The 18,465-nt window shown below is 33.9% G+C and overlaps 1 protein-coding gene across 1 annotated transcript; it reads left to right on the top strand.

Annotated features, from left to right (window-relative positions):
* The first annotated feature begins 7,515 nt into the window (after positions 1-7,515).
* Positions 7,516-8,481, top strand: LOC141547578 (olfactory receptor 14I1-like). The gene has a single exon (XM_074275964.1). It carries the CDS (start codon positions 7,516-7,518, stop codon positions 8,479-8,481), a length of 966 nt encoding a protein of 321 aa, XP_074132065.1.
* The last annotated feature ends 9,984 nt before the right edge of the window (positions 8,482-18,465 follow it).

The following is an 18,465-nucleotide window of genomic DNA, read 5'->3' as shown; positions in this document are numbered from 1 at the left end:
AAAATAAGATCAAAAGGGGAAAAGACACAAGAAACAAACAAACAAACAACAACCAAGGTGAAAATACTATGTTTTGATCCACATTTAGTCTCCATAACTCTTTCCATCACAAGTCTCCGGGAATTGTCTTGAATCACCTCATTCTTGAAAAGTGACTTCTAATTTCAAGAAGATTAGAGAGGAGAGTAATCTGGAATTATGTCAAAGAGATATTAAACTGCTTATATGCTTGTTTAACTTGCATGTTTTGTTGCTTGTTTTATTTCATAAAATTAAATAAATAAAAATTTAGCAAAAGAAAGATGGAAGAAGCCAACCTCACACCATATTGCTGATGGAAAGCTCTTGGGAAAACATGAGAGGAGTAGGGAGTCTTTATTTTTTCTCTCTCTCCCCCTAGGTGTACCAAACACTATGAGGAATTTTTCTTGGGTCAAAACTAGAATGTTCTAACTTATTGAATGAAATTACCTCACTCTCTATAGGAAAACTCCTTCACTCTGCATTGTCTAGTGGGTATTCTTCTCTGTATGGCTACTCTGATTTCTATTTTGCTAAGATTTGGATAATTTCTTCCCTCAATTCACTTTTTGTGTTCGTTTTAGAACTGCCTTTATGTAGGAAAGGGTCAAGCCTTGGATTTGTCACCTTTCCCTCAGTAATACTGACAATTGATTGGAAGTTAGATTGAACTAAATCATAGTCCCTAGTCTGATAATATTAAAGGAAATAGACAGATACAATTTTATTGTACTATCCTATCTCTCTAATGAAAATAGAGTGATGGACTCTGGCCCCAACTTTTTGCTTGCATATCTATCCAGAAGAAAATGCACTGGAAGAAGAATGGGAAGAGAAGAAGATAGAGATGTTTATTCTGCCTTCATTTTGGCTACACAAGGTCATCTTTCAACTACTGTGGAGGCCCTCTTAATATTATAATATTTTATGTTATTTTTATGTTATTCCATACTGTACCATATCTATGAAAACAAATACTGATTAGTTACAAGAAGATCATGTCAGTCCTGAAGTGTGGATCTCCAAATAAGTTTCTTTTAAATGATGAACTATTAAGAAAGTCAAGAAGTATCTTTCATTTTCCAGAATGGCTTCTGAAAGGCACAATGCGGCCAAAAATGGAAGAGCTCTCAGAAGGCCAATCATAAAACTTTTATTGAATACTTCCTTTGTGTAGGGCTGGGATGAAGCAATCTAGGAACTAGTACTTGTTTGACATTGACAGATGAAGGGATCTCCAGGGATTATAGATATTGAATAGGATGATTCAAAAACTATATTTCATCTAGATAAGGGATTTAGCGGAGTAATTTTAGAAGTATACAAAGATTTTCAAAGCTAATGATGGGCATTTAGAAGATTTGGGGGGCATGCAAGACCCTGTGATTTTGAGAGAAATGTGATCACTGCTCTCCTGGACTACACCCTGGTCTTTACCTAAAAAAGGTCAATGATCCCTTGGGACTTGAAATGACACTTCCCCTCAGGTCTTCCACTCCCAATTCATAGAAACTGTTCTTCCCTATTTCTGAACTTTGACTCAGAAATTATTTTATGCAATGGAATTGCCAGTAAACGTTTGTTCCTGCATCTAGCACAAAAGTCCCCTGAAGTCTCTTTCAGTTGTCAGGTCCCTTTACTATCTCTGGTCTAAGAGCTTTCATAGTTACTTTTGCTTCTGTAATAACCACCAAATCCTACCACTGATATTTTATCCATGTACTCTCTTTAGTTACTTTCTACCCTTATATCACAGTTGTTTTTTTCCAAACTCCAAAGCTGTTTTGGCCTGTAAGACTATTTCACTCTGACCTCTTGTTGGCTTTGGCATTCTAGAATTAGATTGGAGACATTATTTTAAAATTGTTTGCAGGGAACCTTGGGAAGGTTTCATTGAATGCTTTCTCTATCCCACTATCTTGGCTCTGCCCTTATAAGTCTCTAGTCTTCCTTTTCAGGAATAAAAATCTCCTTCAAATTCTTTTGTCCAAGAGTTTGAGTTCAGTCAGTAGCAAGAGGTGGTAAAATTCAACAAGCTGTAATGGAAGAAAAGGATTAATCATGGTTTACTCATTTGTCATTTCCTTTGGATTTATGTATTTATTATAATATAATGCATTTATATATGTATAAATAATTCTCTGAGTATACACATATATTTATTATAATAATAATGTGTGGATAATAATGTGTAGATTTTTTGGGGAGACAAATAATATCATTTCATTTGTATCTATATATGTGTATGTATGTTTGCATCCATACAAAAGTACAAACAAATGTACTTAAAATGTTAGTAGGTAGGATTTTGGTTCAAGGTATGTACATCTATGTACACAAATACATGCAAATAGTAGCAGAATGAAATTAGGAATCTGAGATCAGGGAAGAGCAACTATCATACTTTTTTGGACATATGAAAGGGATCCTTTTGTCTTGTTTATTAAATAGGGAATAACATAGTAAGATCTGTGTTTCGGTAAACCAAGATGATACCTGAGGGAAGAATAGACTGACAAGGGGAGAAAAAAGGAAGGAATAAGAACTCATCCATTCTCATTTGGAGCTTCAGAGGACAAAGAGAGCTGATACTGTGTCATGTAATATTACTAGACTTGCTGAAATATTTGGTGAATGAATATGAGTGAAAATATGTAGCCATCTTTTTAATAGTGTCTTTTTAAATCAGAAACATGGTTACTACTCTAATGCAACAGGCATTCTATTTAATTTGAGAAAAAATATGGAAAAAATACATTCAAAGTATTTGCAGGCAATGCACATGCATATATGTTTTATGTAAAATATATATACACATATATTATATATATATGAATATACATATATTTATACATACAGGTGTGTATATGGGCATATAAATACATATATATATATATATAGGTTATAGGTAGACAGATAAATAGATGTGATTATCTTGATATACATGATATTTTTTTCAATGAAAATTAGTCTTGTTTGAAATACATTTTAAAAGAAACCAAGTCAAATGAACTTGCATTTTGGAGCAGATTGAATGGAAGATTCTCATGGACTACAAAAGTCTAATGGACCATATAAGGTTGGGATTCTTACAGAGTACTAAGAAAGTGGAATTGATAGAGACAATAGTTATCTAATTTAGCATGGTTCAGTATGATTGATTTAATCCTACAAGGACATGTTATGGGCCAGAACTTGAAACAAGAAACTAAGTGGAATTGAGGAGACAATGGTTAAATCTAATTTAGCATTGATTTAATCCTACAACAAATAATGGTTTCCTAATGATTTAATAATTGGAGTATACTCAGTGCACAGCATATAAAGCAAGAAGCTCTTGGGGCCAGACACAGAAGCCGACAGTCCATTCTTGGAGGCAGAGTCAGATTCATTCCATTTTCCACCTTTGTGCTGGCTGCAGGCTTTGGATTCAGAGGGAGCTAGGGACTGAAGCTGGAAGAGACAAAGGACTTGCAGCAAGAGCTCTTGGAACCAAGGAGAGAAATTGGGCTATTTTGAAGGAGACAATAAAGTACCTGGACTTTAACTCCTGGCTGAATGTGAAGTGATTATTACACTGAACTGAAACAAAGGCTGCCTCCAGTAGCCCCCCAAGAAACCTGCTCCCAGAGAACATTACATTTTAGAGAAGAACATTACAATATAACATTAAAGGGTGAACTCCTTTCTTCATTTTATTAATAAAATAAATAAAATAATAATATAATTACTAATTATACTCAAGGGAAAGGCCAGAGAATATGTGGTTAAGAAAGATGAGAGTATAACTTTGGCTCTGCTGGGGACTTCAGAAAATATTTCTCTAAAGGAGATACTGGACATTATATTTCCACTTAAAGTTCATCAATATTTCAACAAATTTAGTAGCTTCTCATGATACAGTTTCAGCTTCCTTTGCTCTCTGAAGCCACAAATGGGAACAGAACCAATAGAGTCAGGATAGAAGTAATCATTGTACATGTGATGTGGTAAAAGAAAGCAATCAATAGGAACTTTGGAAAGGAGAAATGTCACAACTCTTGACTCAGGTATTATTTTACTTTATATTCCATTTCCAAATGGCCAATTTGTTTAGTTCATGGATGTAAGAAGAATGGATTGATCTCAAGTCATTACGGTGTGGAAGATATGAATTTAGGTAAATTGGAACTTGAATCCTTCCTCTAGGATATAAAAAGCTGTGTAACTCAAAACAAGGCATTTAATTTCTCTAAGCTTCAATTTCTCGTCCATACTATAGGTATAATACCTACAATATCTCAGAAAGTTTGAGCTATGAACATGACCTTTGTAAAATATTTTGCAAAGTAGTGTCAGATAAATATTAGCTACTACTATGAACTACAGAAGTCTAATGAACCATATAATATTAAAGGGTGAACTCCTTTCTCTTTGCTATTAATAAAAGGACCTCTACTTCAATTGATTATACCTAAATGAAAGGTCAGAGAATTTGTGGCTAATCAGAATGAAATTATGCCCTTGGCTCTGCTGGGAACTTCAGGAAGCATTTCTTCAAAGGACATCGGGCTATATATTTTCACTCATATTCATTCACCAAATATTTCAGCAAATCTAGTAATATTACATGACACAGTATCAGCTCCCTTTGCCCTCTGAAGTTCCAAATGAGAATCGATGAGATTTAGAAGTTTCACTCAATGATCATCTCCTTTGAATTAATGTATTTATTGGGTATATTATGTATTTATATATGTATACATAACTCTCTGCATATACATATATAATGCATTTATTTTGAACAAATAAAAATGTTTGGACATTTGGGAGGGGATAGCTAATATCATTTCATTTTCATATATGTGTGTATGTATATGTATAAGCATATGCTTCCATACAGACAAAATGTTCTAAAGAAATTATAGTTGGATTTTGGTCAAAGTAATGCAAATACATGCAAGTACTAGTGGAAGAAAATTAGGAATTTGGGAGCAGGGAAGGGAAACAACCACATTTTTGACCATATGAAAGGCATATATGTGAGGGATCCTTTTGTGAAGCTTTTATTAAATAGGGAATAACATAGTCAAATCTGTGCTTAGTCTTTTAAAGACCAATTTGTTAGCTGAGTGAAGAATGGGGAGAAACCAGGAAGGGATAAGAACTGAAAATTTATTTCAGTAGGATTTTTTAAATAAGAAACATGGTTACTGCTCTCATGCAGCAGACATTTTATTACATTTGAGAAACAATATGAAAAAACACATACAAAGTATATACACATCCAATGCATATGCTGATGTGTGTGTACATACATAAATATACACACTCATATATGTAATATATGTATATATATAAACATATATACAGGCACATGTAGAGGCATATAATTATATACCTACATAGGTTATAAGTAGGCAGATATATAGATAGATATGTCTATATTAACGTACATGAAATTTTTTTCAATGAAAATCAGACTGTTTGAAATACACTTTAAAAAAAAAAAAGTTAAATGGATTTGCATTTTGGACCAGATTGAATGGAAAATCTTCATGGAGTACAGAAGTACTAATGGACCACACAACAATAAAGGGTGAACTCCTTTCTCCATGTTATTAATAAAAAGATCTCTTCTTCAATTAATTATACTCAAGGGAAAGGCCAGAGAATCTGTAATTAATAAAGAAGAGAGTATGACTTTGTCTCCCCTGGGAACTTCAGAAAATATTTTTCTAAAGGATATTGAGCAGTATATTTCCACTTGCGTTATGTTCATCAAATATTTCAGCAAATTTAGTCATCTCAGATGGTACAGTTTCAGCTCCCTTTGTCCTCTGAAGCTCCATTTGAGAACAGAACCAATACAGTAAGGACAGAGATAATCTTTGTATTTGTGATTTCGTAAAGAAAAGTCATCAATACAAACTTCAGAAAAGCAAAATGCCATAACTCTTTATTCAGGTATTGTTTTATCTGATATTATATTTCTGAATGGACAATTTGTTTAGTTAATTAAGTGGGTGTTAGAAGTATGGAATGGTTTCTGCATATGGAATTACTCATTAGTGAGTCATTATAAGATTGTAGATTTGAATTTAGGAAAATTGCAACTTAAATTCTTCCTCTAGCATATGGAAGCTACGTAATTGAAGATAAGGCATTTAATCTCTCTGAATTTCAATTTCTCATTCATAATATAATTATAGTACTCTCAGCATCTCAGAAATTTTGTTTGAGCTATGAAAATGATCTTTATAAAATAGTTTGCAAAATAGTATCAGGTAAATATTAGCTATCATTGTTCTATCCTACATAAAGACACTATCTCTAGCTCAGATCAGGGTGCAGATTAGAAGAAATTTACAAAATTTCTCAAAGTGGGATAAAATCTGCTCTTCCCCTCTCTCAAGGTTATGGATAAGTACCCAGTGAAATGAATTGAAAAGTCTAACGTTTTACAAAGGTGTTTTGTGCCTATAGAATAATTATTATAAATATTATCATTACAATTAATATTATCACTATCATTGTTATGTAATAGGCAACATGGCAATAGCTAGAGAAGTGACATCATAGGAAGAAAGACCTATTAAAAATTCATATAATATATCAAATATAGATTATAAGCAAATAATGACTTCCAATCTAAATGACAAAAGACAATCAAATATTCTGGGTCCATATATTGCCTTGGACTTTTGGGTTTTGGTGTGTATGTGTATCTTATAATCAAAATTTACATACTCTAAAAATAGAGGAAAAACTATATAATCCAAGTTGTTAAGGTAAGATAGGAAAAAAACTACTTAGCAGGATATCTGAGTGTGTTTGTGTGTGTATGTGTGTATGTAGAGATTAGCGTTAAGTAGAGGAATGAATATATCACAATTGATTAATTAAATTAATGAAGTCAGATAGAGAAATAGATCTGAGGTAGCAAGACTGTACTGGAAATAAAAGTCTTTATATCAAATGCAGAGCTTTGACAACCTAGAGAATGAAAATACATATGTGCATGGAATAAACAGTATCAAGATGCTTAAAGTCTCACCGAAAAATAAAGTTTTAGTAAATACACAGTGTCTAGCAATGCAAAGTATTCAATATAAGGCTTACCTAGCATCTATGATCTATCTATATATATTTATACATATTCATATTTTGCATTGATTTATGTTGGTTTCTTGCAAAAGGGATTCAATCTAGGGATTATAATGGAGTATGTGGGTGTATGTGCATAGGGCAGCTTCTATTAAGTAAATCAAATCAAGAAGGCTCGGCTGGTACAGTGAATATATATTTTCATTTTATGGATTAAATGTGGTTGTTGTATAATGGTCATATTATGGACTTTTAAAATGGTCTGATTGCTTCTAAAATGGTGAGTCAGAATTGATTGAAGTTCAGAGAAGGCTTTTCTATGTAATGAAGTACTTCTTTGTTCTCCTTCTAGAATTTGGTAACCTCTACTCATATTGTTATAGGATGAATTACAGGAGCCCAGAAGACATGAGCAATTGTACCATCATCCTGGAATTCTTCCTTATGGAGTTTTCCAGCATCCGAGAGCTGCAGGTGTTGCACGCCATTCTTTTCTTGCTGATATACATTGCAACCCTGATGGGGAATCTCCTCACTATCACTGCCATTGTCACTGAGCCACAACTTCACTCTCCAATGTATTTTTTTCTGAGCAACCTTTCCCTGTTGGATCTTGGCTGCATCTCAGTCACTCTTCCCAAATTCATTGTGAATTCTCTGACAGGTAATCAAGCCATTTCTCTCCTGGGTTGTTGTGCTCAAGTTTTTTTCTCTATCTTCTTTGGGGCAACAGAAATTGCTTTGCTTGTGGTGATGTCCTATGACCGTTTTGTGGCCATTTGCCACCCCTTGCACTATGGGGTCATCATGACACCATTCCGTTGTCTTTGGGCAGCAACTGGTTCATGGGTCACTGGGTTCATCTATTCAGCTGCACACACAGGGAACATGTTCCGTCTGCCTTTCTCAGGATCCAATGTGATCCATCAGTTTTTTTGTGACATTCCTCATGTTTTGAAGGTCTCATCTTCTGAGGTTCGTAATACTGAGTATGTACTCCTTGCCTCCGGTTGCACTTTACTTTTAATATGTTTCGGCTTTTTAGTTATATCCTATATTTATATCTTCTCCACTGTATTTAAAATGCCCTCTGAGGAAGGGCGATACAAAGCTTTGTCTACCTGTTCACCTCAACTGATTATCTTCCTGTTATTCCTTCTTGCTGGTATGGTCTCAGTCTTCAGTCCTTTGTCAGACACTTCTCCAGTCCAGAATCTTCTGATTTCAATGATTTATGCAATATTGCCTCCATTTATGAATCCTATTATTTATAGTCTGAGGAACATGAAAATCAAGGTTGCTCTGAGTAGGATAATCAAAACTTCCTTTTTTCCAAAAAAAGAAATGTCCATCTTTACAACAATTAAAAAGTAAGGGGATGTATGAAGGATATTGCATGTCCAAGATAAGAAAACATCACATTAAAATGAAATGAATAGTTTAATGTTTTTTTTCTACAAATTAAAGATAAAGCACCAAAATATTCAACTTGGATAATTGTTTTATTTCAACAAAGGAATCATTCATTTTGAAAATTAATTATATATATCTTAAGGGACCCCATAAGTCTTTGTCTAGTTAATAAATTATTTTGCCATTGACTGAAACAAAGGATTGAAATCAGTAAACAAAAGAAGATTGATTTTTCCCATGGGCAAAAAATTTCATTGCTTAATTCTGAATTATAATAGAAAGATTCTCTTCCAAGAAGAAAATTGACTTCTTGACTAGATGTTTTTATAGCAACTCTTCTATGTGCCAGAAATGGCAATCACCACCCTTAGCTATTTAAAATGTACTTCTATTTCAAAATTGAGTTTAATTGTCACCAACTTCACCCTTCCATGATCCTCCATTGAAAATATTCTTTATTAGTCCATTTACTAACACTTTATTTCTATTTCAGGTTTGTGCTTCTCAATAAAGGATTGTTCAAAGAATCCCTAAAGAATTTATTTCCCCTAGATTTGTTGCTACCATTAAAGTACCAGAGGGAGCAATTAACAGAAGCAATGATTTCTTCAAATCTTACACAAAATACAAAGTTGTTTTTTTAACTATTTTGATCTAGATAAAGGTGAGTCCTTCAGATAAGCTTGATGGGATTAGAAAGCACTTATCTATTATCCTTTGGTGGCCTTATAAAAAGTGAAATAAAATTCTCTTTAAAAATCACTGGATTGGAACACAAAGTTTTCAAATGTGAATGCTGAAAACCACCTTTGTGTTTGGAAAAATAAAATATTATTGAAAAAATTCCTTGTAGCCAGTAGACAACCTTGAGTAATGTCAATGAACTCTAGCATTTTTAAAAGGATCTAATAATGAAAGAAAAACCTCATTCTTCAGGGAGAATATGGTTTTAGATGCTGAGGAGAAAAAACTGTGGTAAGGTGGATTTCTCAATTTTCCATTGTTTCTAATTAACTGGTATTCTATGGTGGAACAACTTGCCAAGAGTGAAATATGTGACAAGAACCAGTTCAGTGAGTGCTGGCAGAGGAAAAATTCTGTCATTAGAATCCTGTGAGTGAGGAAGAAATCAGTCTTACCTATTGGGAGATGAATTAAGAATAGGATCAGGCTCAGGAAGCATTGAGGACAGAACTTCCCAGAAGATATTTTGCATCCAAGAGGAACAGCAGGAGTTTATCCTTAGAAAGTAAGAGTCAAAAGAATATGCTGTGCCTGAGATGTGTATCACCAAGACCAAATGTGTTACCCAGTGCTCAGTAAGCACTTTTGTTTTGAGCTAAGTATGTCTGCTATTTGACTAATCAAAGTAAGTCCACCAAAATGTGTTGTTGATGTATAATTTGAAAATTTTGGTCACATGGAACATCTTAATCCTTGGGCTGTCACTATTTAGGAGACATCTTCTGAGTCTGGGGAGTAACAAAGAGAAGTGCTATAATCATATATGCAAGATTGTTAAAGGGAGAAGACATTATCTTAATTATTTTTATAATCACATTCTTCATCTTTGTGTAACCTTTTCAGAAATTATTATTACTATTATTATTTATTTTAAATTTGGTTCTTACCATCTTACCAAGACTGGAAGTAATGATTAACACAGAAGTTTTGCTTGACCTGCTTCATATTTTAATTTGGGCCAGTTTGCTTCTTCAAGGAAGGCCAGTATCCCCACTCTCATCCTATTTGTACTGTACCAAATTTAGTTCAGATGGCCAATGGCTTAAAACTTACTGTAGCTCAGAACTCCAAAGCTCAAACTAGCTACCAGCTATCTTATTGTCAAGTCGAAAGTCTTTGCTCCAATATTCCCTTCCCACATGGTCTTTGCCCTCCAATTACAAAGAACACTTCATTTGTAGACGTAGTAATAGTATATAGTAATAGTAGTAGGAGTAGATATAGTAACAGTAGTAGGAGTAGTAGTTTTAGTAGAAGTAGTAGTTGTAGTAATAGTAGTAATAATAGTAGTTGTAATAGTAGTAATAATAATAGAAGTTATGGTAGTTGTAGTAGTAGTAGTATTAATAGTAGTAGTCTTAATCATAGTAATATATTCATAGTGCTGGTGGTGGTAGGACATCTAGGTGATGTAGTGAATAAAGTGCCAGATCAAGAGTCAGAAGGACTCATCATCCTGAGTTAAAATCTGGCCTTGAACAATGACTAACTTGTGACCCTGGGCAAGTCACTTAAGCCAATTTGTCTCAGTTTCCTCATCTGTAAAATAAGAAGGACATAACAAACTAATATCTTTACCAAGAAAACCCTCTAAGGGGTCATGACAAGTTGAATACAACTCAAAAAGCAAAAATAGTAATAGTAGTAGTAGTTATAATAGTAGTAATTGTAATAATAGTAGTTGTAGTTGTAGTAGCAGCAATAGTAATATTAGTAGTAGTTATAATAGTAATAGTAGTTGTACTAGTTGTAGTATTAATGGTAGTAGTGGCAGTAGTAGTGATTGTAGTAATTGTAGTAGTAGTAATTATTTGGTTGTAGTTGTAGTTATAGTAATAGTAGTAGTGGCAGTAGTAGTAGTAGTAGTAGTAGTAGTAGTAGTAGTAGTAGTAGTAGCCATAGTAGTCATTGTTACAGATCAATGGCTTGTGCATCCAAAAGTCGAAGGCCAGACTTGGAGAGAGCGCAGGAAGAATGAGAGGTTCTGCAGTCATTTTAGATTTTGGGGGCTTTCAAATTTTCAAATTTCTCTCTCTTTCTCTTGGTTGACTTGAGCGATCTCACTTCCAATGCTTTATCACTCTGTATTGTCTGGTATGTATAATTTGGGTTGCTGTGAATTTGGATTAATGCAATTCTTTGCTACTTCCAATGTGTTCATCATGGAATGTATGTCCAAAGTTCAGGGAGTCAAGACAGATATAAAACTTGAGGTCCTCTCCTCTTATTATTAAACAGTGATCAGGAATTCAGCTTGAACCTGAAAATTATAGCCCCTAGATTAGTAAGATTTAAGGGAACAGATAGAAATAATTTTATCCTGGTACCTTGTCTCTGTGAGGAAAGCAGCATGGTCAAATTTCTGGCATCACTCTTTTGCTTCACTTCCTGGAAGGACTTAAAGTCTCTCTTGGAGAAAGATAGGGAAGAAGAGATGTCTATTCCATCTGCTTTGAACCATATAATGTCACCCCCCATGCTACATATAGAGGGTGGTCCTTATTACAAACATACACACATTATGTATATATGTGTTTTATATGTGCATGTATGTATGTATGTATTTTCAAATTACCTTCCAGTATTCAGAAAGAGAAAACTTCAGAATTAATAATAGAAACTTTGTAGAGAACACAAGACCAAATTTGCCCATGCTCATGACCCACATCCTGAATTCCCAAAGAAGTAAGGAACAAAGAAGGGCAATTGGAGCAATATTTTTGCTTTTATTTCAATGAATGTATTTTCCCCCTGGAGGTAACGTTTCTCTCCACAGATCAGTCTCTGATCATCTTTCCCATTGTGGGAGACAGCAAGTGAGACATACTTCAGTTCATAACAAAGGTAAAAAGTGGGAAAATATTTTGCCTTTTGGATGTCATCTTCAGTGACCATAGGGCCAAGAGTGAAAAAGATTGTCTTTCTCTTAAGTTCAAGACAAACATGATGACCTCACTTAAGAAGAAAGCAGCTCTGGGGAACCTCTTGCAACAGCTCTGCACCTTGTGTGGTACAAAAATGGTGAGGAGTCATCATTTAATAAAAAGCTGGCGAGATCTCTAGAAGCAAAGCAAAGTTTATTGTACATTCTCATGAGGCCGTCCCACCCTGGAGCAGACAATCGAAGGGAGGAAGTGCTTTCTGGGGCAGGATTAACACTTTTTAATCCCTAACACAAATACCACCTCTCACCACTGACCCTCATCCTCATTGGCTGAGGATCTTACATTCTAAACATGAGATCTATCTGAGAAATTCAACTTGACCAATAAGTACATAGTTGCCCATATTTGACTGAAATAGGGAGGAAATGATGTGGGAGGATAACAGGAAAGGACTCAAGTATGCCCTTGGACCAATCCCCAAAGTCCTTCGGGCCTACTCAAACTCTGAAGTAGATGAAGCTTTACTCGATTTTCACAACTGTCTTGAAAGATCTCAACCTGATTCTGAAAAAATACCTCATAGAAAACAGATTTCCTAATCTATTTCCCTCCCTTGTGTCTTGGAACTTTATTATTCCTAAGGAATTCTAAGAGGACCATAAGGCTCTTTGACTCTGTACAGAACCAGGAAGACCTCTCAAAAGTTTTCCTGCTGTCACCAAGCCAAATATTTACAGAGATTCTGCTTTACCAGAAGCATTACATAAAGTCTTATATCATGTTTGCACAATGGATACTCTAATTTTTGCTCTTATGGAGCTTGGATGTCCTCCTTGTGTATGTTCCTACCACGTTCTCCCATCCTGAGTGACACATACCCATTTTTTCCTCTTCAGTTCAAAATAGTAGAACCATTCCATTGTTAAATACCTTCCCCATTTTTCCTCAATTTAAGCAAGACACCAAGAGATAACACAATCTGTTTATCAATTGTTATTGCTCTTACCACGTAATCAATCATACTTTTTTGGATGACATTATTGCATTTCTTCTTCATAAGTCTTTGTTCATCCCTTGTTCCCTTCCTGTCCACATTGAACCTATGTAAGTTTCCTTATTCTTGTTTTCAAAGACTTGATCTTAAAACTGTTAAATAAATTCAATGAAATGTCACTGCATATGGAAAACTGGTTAGCACCTTCATAATAAAAGCCCTGGATGAACAGAGAAGAGATTTCCATGACTATATCGTATTGCCTGTCACTGTTCCCAACAGTACTTAATAAATGCTCCCTAGTTTGATAGCTGTCCTTCTGGAGCTGAGTTGAAGGTAAACCTAATGACTAGTATAATATAATTACAGATCAAGAGAGTAGTTATTGAAATAAAGTTCAGCAAAATACATGGAAAACACATGTTTTCCATGCAAACACATGTTTTGAACACAGCATGGAATATTAAGTCACTTCTCTTTTTATATTCAATGCTCTTAATTAGATCTGTCCTTATAGATAAAATGAATCAGATGTAGTATCCACTCATAAAACTTGGAAGATGGACTCACATGTTAGCAAATAGTTGAAATGCAATTTAAAAATGAAAGTAAAAAGTTCAAAAAGAGATGACAAACTCATTTATTTAATATTTTAATGTTAATAAACTAGTTTTAATATTTACTATTTCATAATAGTTTAGATCTGATACTGCTAAATCTCCTTATTTTTACACTTTTCAATTATTACTTTTTAAATCCTTGATTTTTTTAATTTTCTAAATGAATTTTGTTATAATTTTTTTTTCCAATTCAGTAAATTTTTTGGTAAATCAATTAGGTTGTCATTGAAAATATAATTTAATTTGAGTAAAATTGAGTAAAATCATTTTTTATTATGTTGGCCCTGCCTACTCATGAATAATTAATATCTCTCCAATTATTTAAATCTCATTTTACTTATGTTAAAAGTATTTTATTTTTATATGTAATTTTGTTTATATAGTTCCTGGGCTTGTTTTGATATGTGTGGTCTAAGGTAATTTATACTATCTAAAATTATTCCAAATGTTTTTTTTTTTGATGATTTCTTTTTGCAGAGTTTTGTTTGTGATATCATTTTACATATTTATATTAAACATCCTATTCCCTTAGCATACTATTACACTAATGATGTGTTCAATGATTTTAGAAAAAAATCATGCTCAAAAAAATGAAGAGAAAATGAGCAGAACCAAGAGAATATTGTATAATAGTAGCAGCAATATTGTGTTTTGTTTGTTTGTTTGTTTGTTTGTTTTTGTTTTTGTTTTGTTTTTTTTGTTGAGGCAATTGGGGTTAAGTGGCTTGCCCAGGGTAACACAGCTAGGAAATGTTAGCAATATTGTTTTAAGAATGACTTTGAACAAATTAATTATTTTGTTTATTAAAAAGACAAATTTTTAAAAATGAGAATTGCCTATAAAGGACATATGAAGAAAAATACAAACTGCATCCAGAGAAAGAAGTGATAAGTAGATATATGTATAAAATAGTTTTGCATATACATATATATATACCTATATACAAATATATGAGTGCATATGTATATGTGTTTATATGTACATATATATATATATACATATGTATATGTTTATATATATATATATATATACACATATATATATATATATATGTATGTGTGAGTCTAATGGTAACCATCTTTAGGTTGGGGAGGAGGGAATAAAAAGAAATTTACATGATAGTTTTTTGTATATTTGAAAGGAATAGCAAATCGTGCATGGTAGATTTGCAGTTTCATATACAATCTTTTTTTATTATACTATGTTATTAGAATGATTGTTTTTATTCCATAAATTAAAAAAAAATTTTACAAAGAAAAAGATCTCCAAATGCCCTGGTCTTTTTTTGATACTTAAACTTTGTCTCCCTCAGGTCACCCTTCTGAAAAATGAGTATAGCAAAAGTATATTATTATTATTATATGTTATCTATATTAATCTTTCTGCTGTTTTAGTCCCCATTAAATAATCCAAATGTAGAATGATATATGAGACATCAAAAAATAACAAAAAGAGAAATGATATCAGAACCAAGAAGACTTACATTCAAGTTCCACTTCTAATATTTGCTAACTGTAGGAAAGTCCCTCATTCTTACAGTGTAAAGATAGATAATATTTATATGACTTTATGATTTTTAAAAATCCTTTACAAACATGATTTCAATTCATTTTCACAATAACTATGACACATCATACTATTATTTTTTACCATTTTATAGATGAAGAAACTGAGGCAAATAATAAAGCCATTAAAATATTGAATTATTGAAGTCTTCATCATCAAATAATTCATCACCTGAAGATGAATCTGACAGGAATAAACCTCTCAGACTTTAGCTAGGGCTATGCCAGAGACAGCAAGTTTAATCTATTGATAGTATTCTGCTCAAAATCCTTATTCTTGGGTAGATCTTAGGGGAGTTTGTGCTTCACCAGCTCCAAGAACTTTTCTATATATAATTATAAGGCATTTTGAAGATACAGTGGAAAGCTTTGAGAGTCAAAGTGACAATTAAGATGCAAGGGAGGATTCAGGCAAGAATATGCAGGGAGGCCTCCCTGGAATATACACTGACCCATTGACAAGGGGCAACTTCCTCCAATGATTTCAAATACACAAAATATTCATTTAAATGACAATACTAGACAGCATTTATATAGTATTTTAAGTTTTACAAAGCACTTTATATATGTTATCTCAGCTGATCCTCACAATAGCTCTGTGAAGTAGGCCTTGTTATTAATCCCATTTACTACAAAGAAAACTGAGGCTGAGGCAAATGCAATGATTTGTACCAACTCCCACAGCAAGGTGGAAGGAAGGATTTGAACTTCGTTCTTCCAGAGTCCAAGTCCAGTGACTGATCTACTGTGTCCCTACAAATCTCAGGTGGTTTAACTGACCTGCTTGGGAAGTTTAAATTAAATGAGAAAAAATAAAATGAAATCAATAAAATTAGAGTAGAATATGCATACTATTAATATGTCAATTCTATGTGAATGTGGCCAGGATTAACAGGACAGCAGAGATCCTTATGGGAGATTATGTTCCTTTTCTAAATATGTCTCTTTAATTAATTAATAATAATATGTTCCTTTTAATCACATTTGTGATCTAGGGGAAAAAAAAAAAAAAAAACAGTTAACCAAATAATTGCCTGGCCCGAAGAGCTGCCACATTATTATTTAATTTACAAAGCATTAACCATCTACTGTGTATCAGCCATTGTGATAAGGGTTTTACAACTATTGTCTCATTTGATCATTTTTTCAATTTAATCTTTATAACAATTCCCATTTTACAATTCAGTAAACTGAGGCAGACCAAGTCAGCTAGTAAATGTCCAAGACCAGATTTGAACTCAGCTCTTTAAGTCTGGTACTCTCCATTGAACCACTTAAATAATTAGGAGGATTTGAATTAGGTTTATTTGCAGAAATTGCCTGAGTTAAATTAGAGAGTTTAGGATGTTGGTCAGCACCATGGAAAGTGGAGCATGGAAAGTGTGTTCCTTGATGACAATCACTGAGTTGGCTGCCTGCCACAAATATAATTACAAAAGGTCTGACCAGTCTGGACAGCTACCTCAAGGAGTAGCTAGAGCCACCATCTAGGGAGTTTCTGAAGAGGTAACACCCCAGGCTGATGATGGGCAACAAATGAAGGTCCTTGGTGATCTTTTCTAGGGCAACTGCAAGGCCCAGAAGTGCTGGTAGGCTTTACACAGAGTACAGCAGTGGGAAGAAGATGAATAAAACTAATGTCTCTCAAATACATCTCTTCTCCACTCATATGGTCACCACCTTAATACAAAACCTGACCACCCATGGCTTGGACCACTGAAAAAACTTTCTGATGGGCTTGAGTCTATGCCTCAAAATTCTACATTCTAATCCATCTTTTCCTTAGTAATCCATTCAATAAACCTTTCTATTCCTCTGTTACCATCAGGATAAAATTTTCTTTGCTAAGTAACATTATTCACAACCTGGATCCTTCTTCCCTTTCTAATTTTATTCTTTTCTATTTCACTTTCTTTTACACTCAATGATTCAAATATACTGATCTACTCACTGTTCATCAAACACAACGCTTCATCTCCTGACATTAGGTCTTTGCAAAGGCTGTACCCCATGATTAGAAAGCACTGCCTCTTCTCTGCCTCTTAATCTAAGTCTAAATTTTTGGACCAAAGGATTTATTTTGAAATTAAAGAGGGATAAATATAAAAGATCACATTTTAGGTTTGAAATCTTCCCAAGTCATCTTCCCAAGAATAAGAAAAATTATGGTTAGATAGATAATATATCCAGGAAAAAATCAGGAGATTTTAATGGACCACAAATTGAATATGAACATAAATTAGCTAAAATGCCACTTTCTGCAAAAGACCCTTCTTAATAACTTCTGCTGCTAGTTTCTTCTCTTTGAGATTTCCTTCCATTTTCATGTGAGTTCCTTGAGAACAGGAGCCATCCTTTTGCTTTTATTTCTATTCCCAATGCTCACATAATTAAATCCTAATAAATATTTTATGATTGTTTGACCTTACCCTCACTAGTCCTCAATACTCTCCAGAATTCACCTTGATGTGATGCTGCCCTCAGGAAGGATGTAGCTACAACTCTGAGGCCCGTGGCCTTGGCAATGAGATAGTTCTCATGATGTATTCCTTCCCTTAGGCTACCTTACCTCAATTTACTATATATGGCCAAGATGCTGAGCCCATAAGGATGCCTATTGTTCAGTGATAACAGGGTTTCTGAGACAAATGAGCAGCAATAATGAAGTACTTAAAGTGGGCACAGACAAAATTGGCTGCCCATCACTTGACCTAGAGACATTTCAGGCCTAAAAACACATGTCTGGAAGGTTCTCCTCACTCCCAGCCCTACCCAGAGAATTATGGGCCCTGCACTTGTGCACAAAGTTAGAACCAAACCATTCTTCAACTGCACCTCTAATCTATAAAATTAGCATATTAGTGATATGAAATACCTGGCTTCTCTAATTATTCCCTAGAAAATATTGGCCTGCTTGTTCCTGGTTCTTTACTGACATCATTTAATTTAATTGACTTGGAGATGGGTCTGAGCCTGCAAGTTCTTTTGAGATAACTCATAACACCCATCTGGAACCCTAACATTTTGGGGTCCCCTTGAATCCCAACAATTTTTTTAAGGTTAAAAAGCTCCAGTTTTTTCAATAAGTTTTCATGTTTTATGCCTGACACCCAAGGCCCTTATTCATGGTCATTCTT

Source organism: Sminthopsis crassicaudata, chromosome 6, assembly GCF_048593235.1.
Source record: "Sminthopsis crassicaudata isolate SCR6 chromosome 6, ASM4859323v1, whole genome shotgun sequence".
NCBI lineage: Eukaryota > Metazoa > Chordata > Mammalia > Dasyuromorphia > Dasyuridae > Sminthopsis > Sminthopsis crassicaudata.
Note: the sequence above shows the minus strand (reverse complement) of the source record. Positions and strands in the feature narration are given on the sequence as shown.

What these genes read in the sequence shown, in the direction of transcription:
- LOC141547578 (XM_074275964.1), top strand. Translation starts at nt 7,516, where the DNA reads ATGAGCAATTGTACCATCATCCTGGAATTCTTCCTTATGGAGTTTTCC.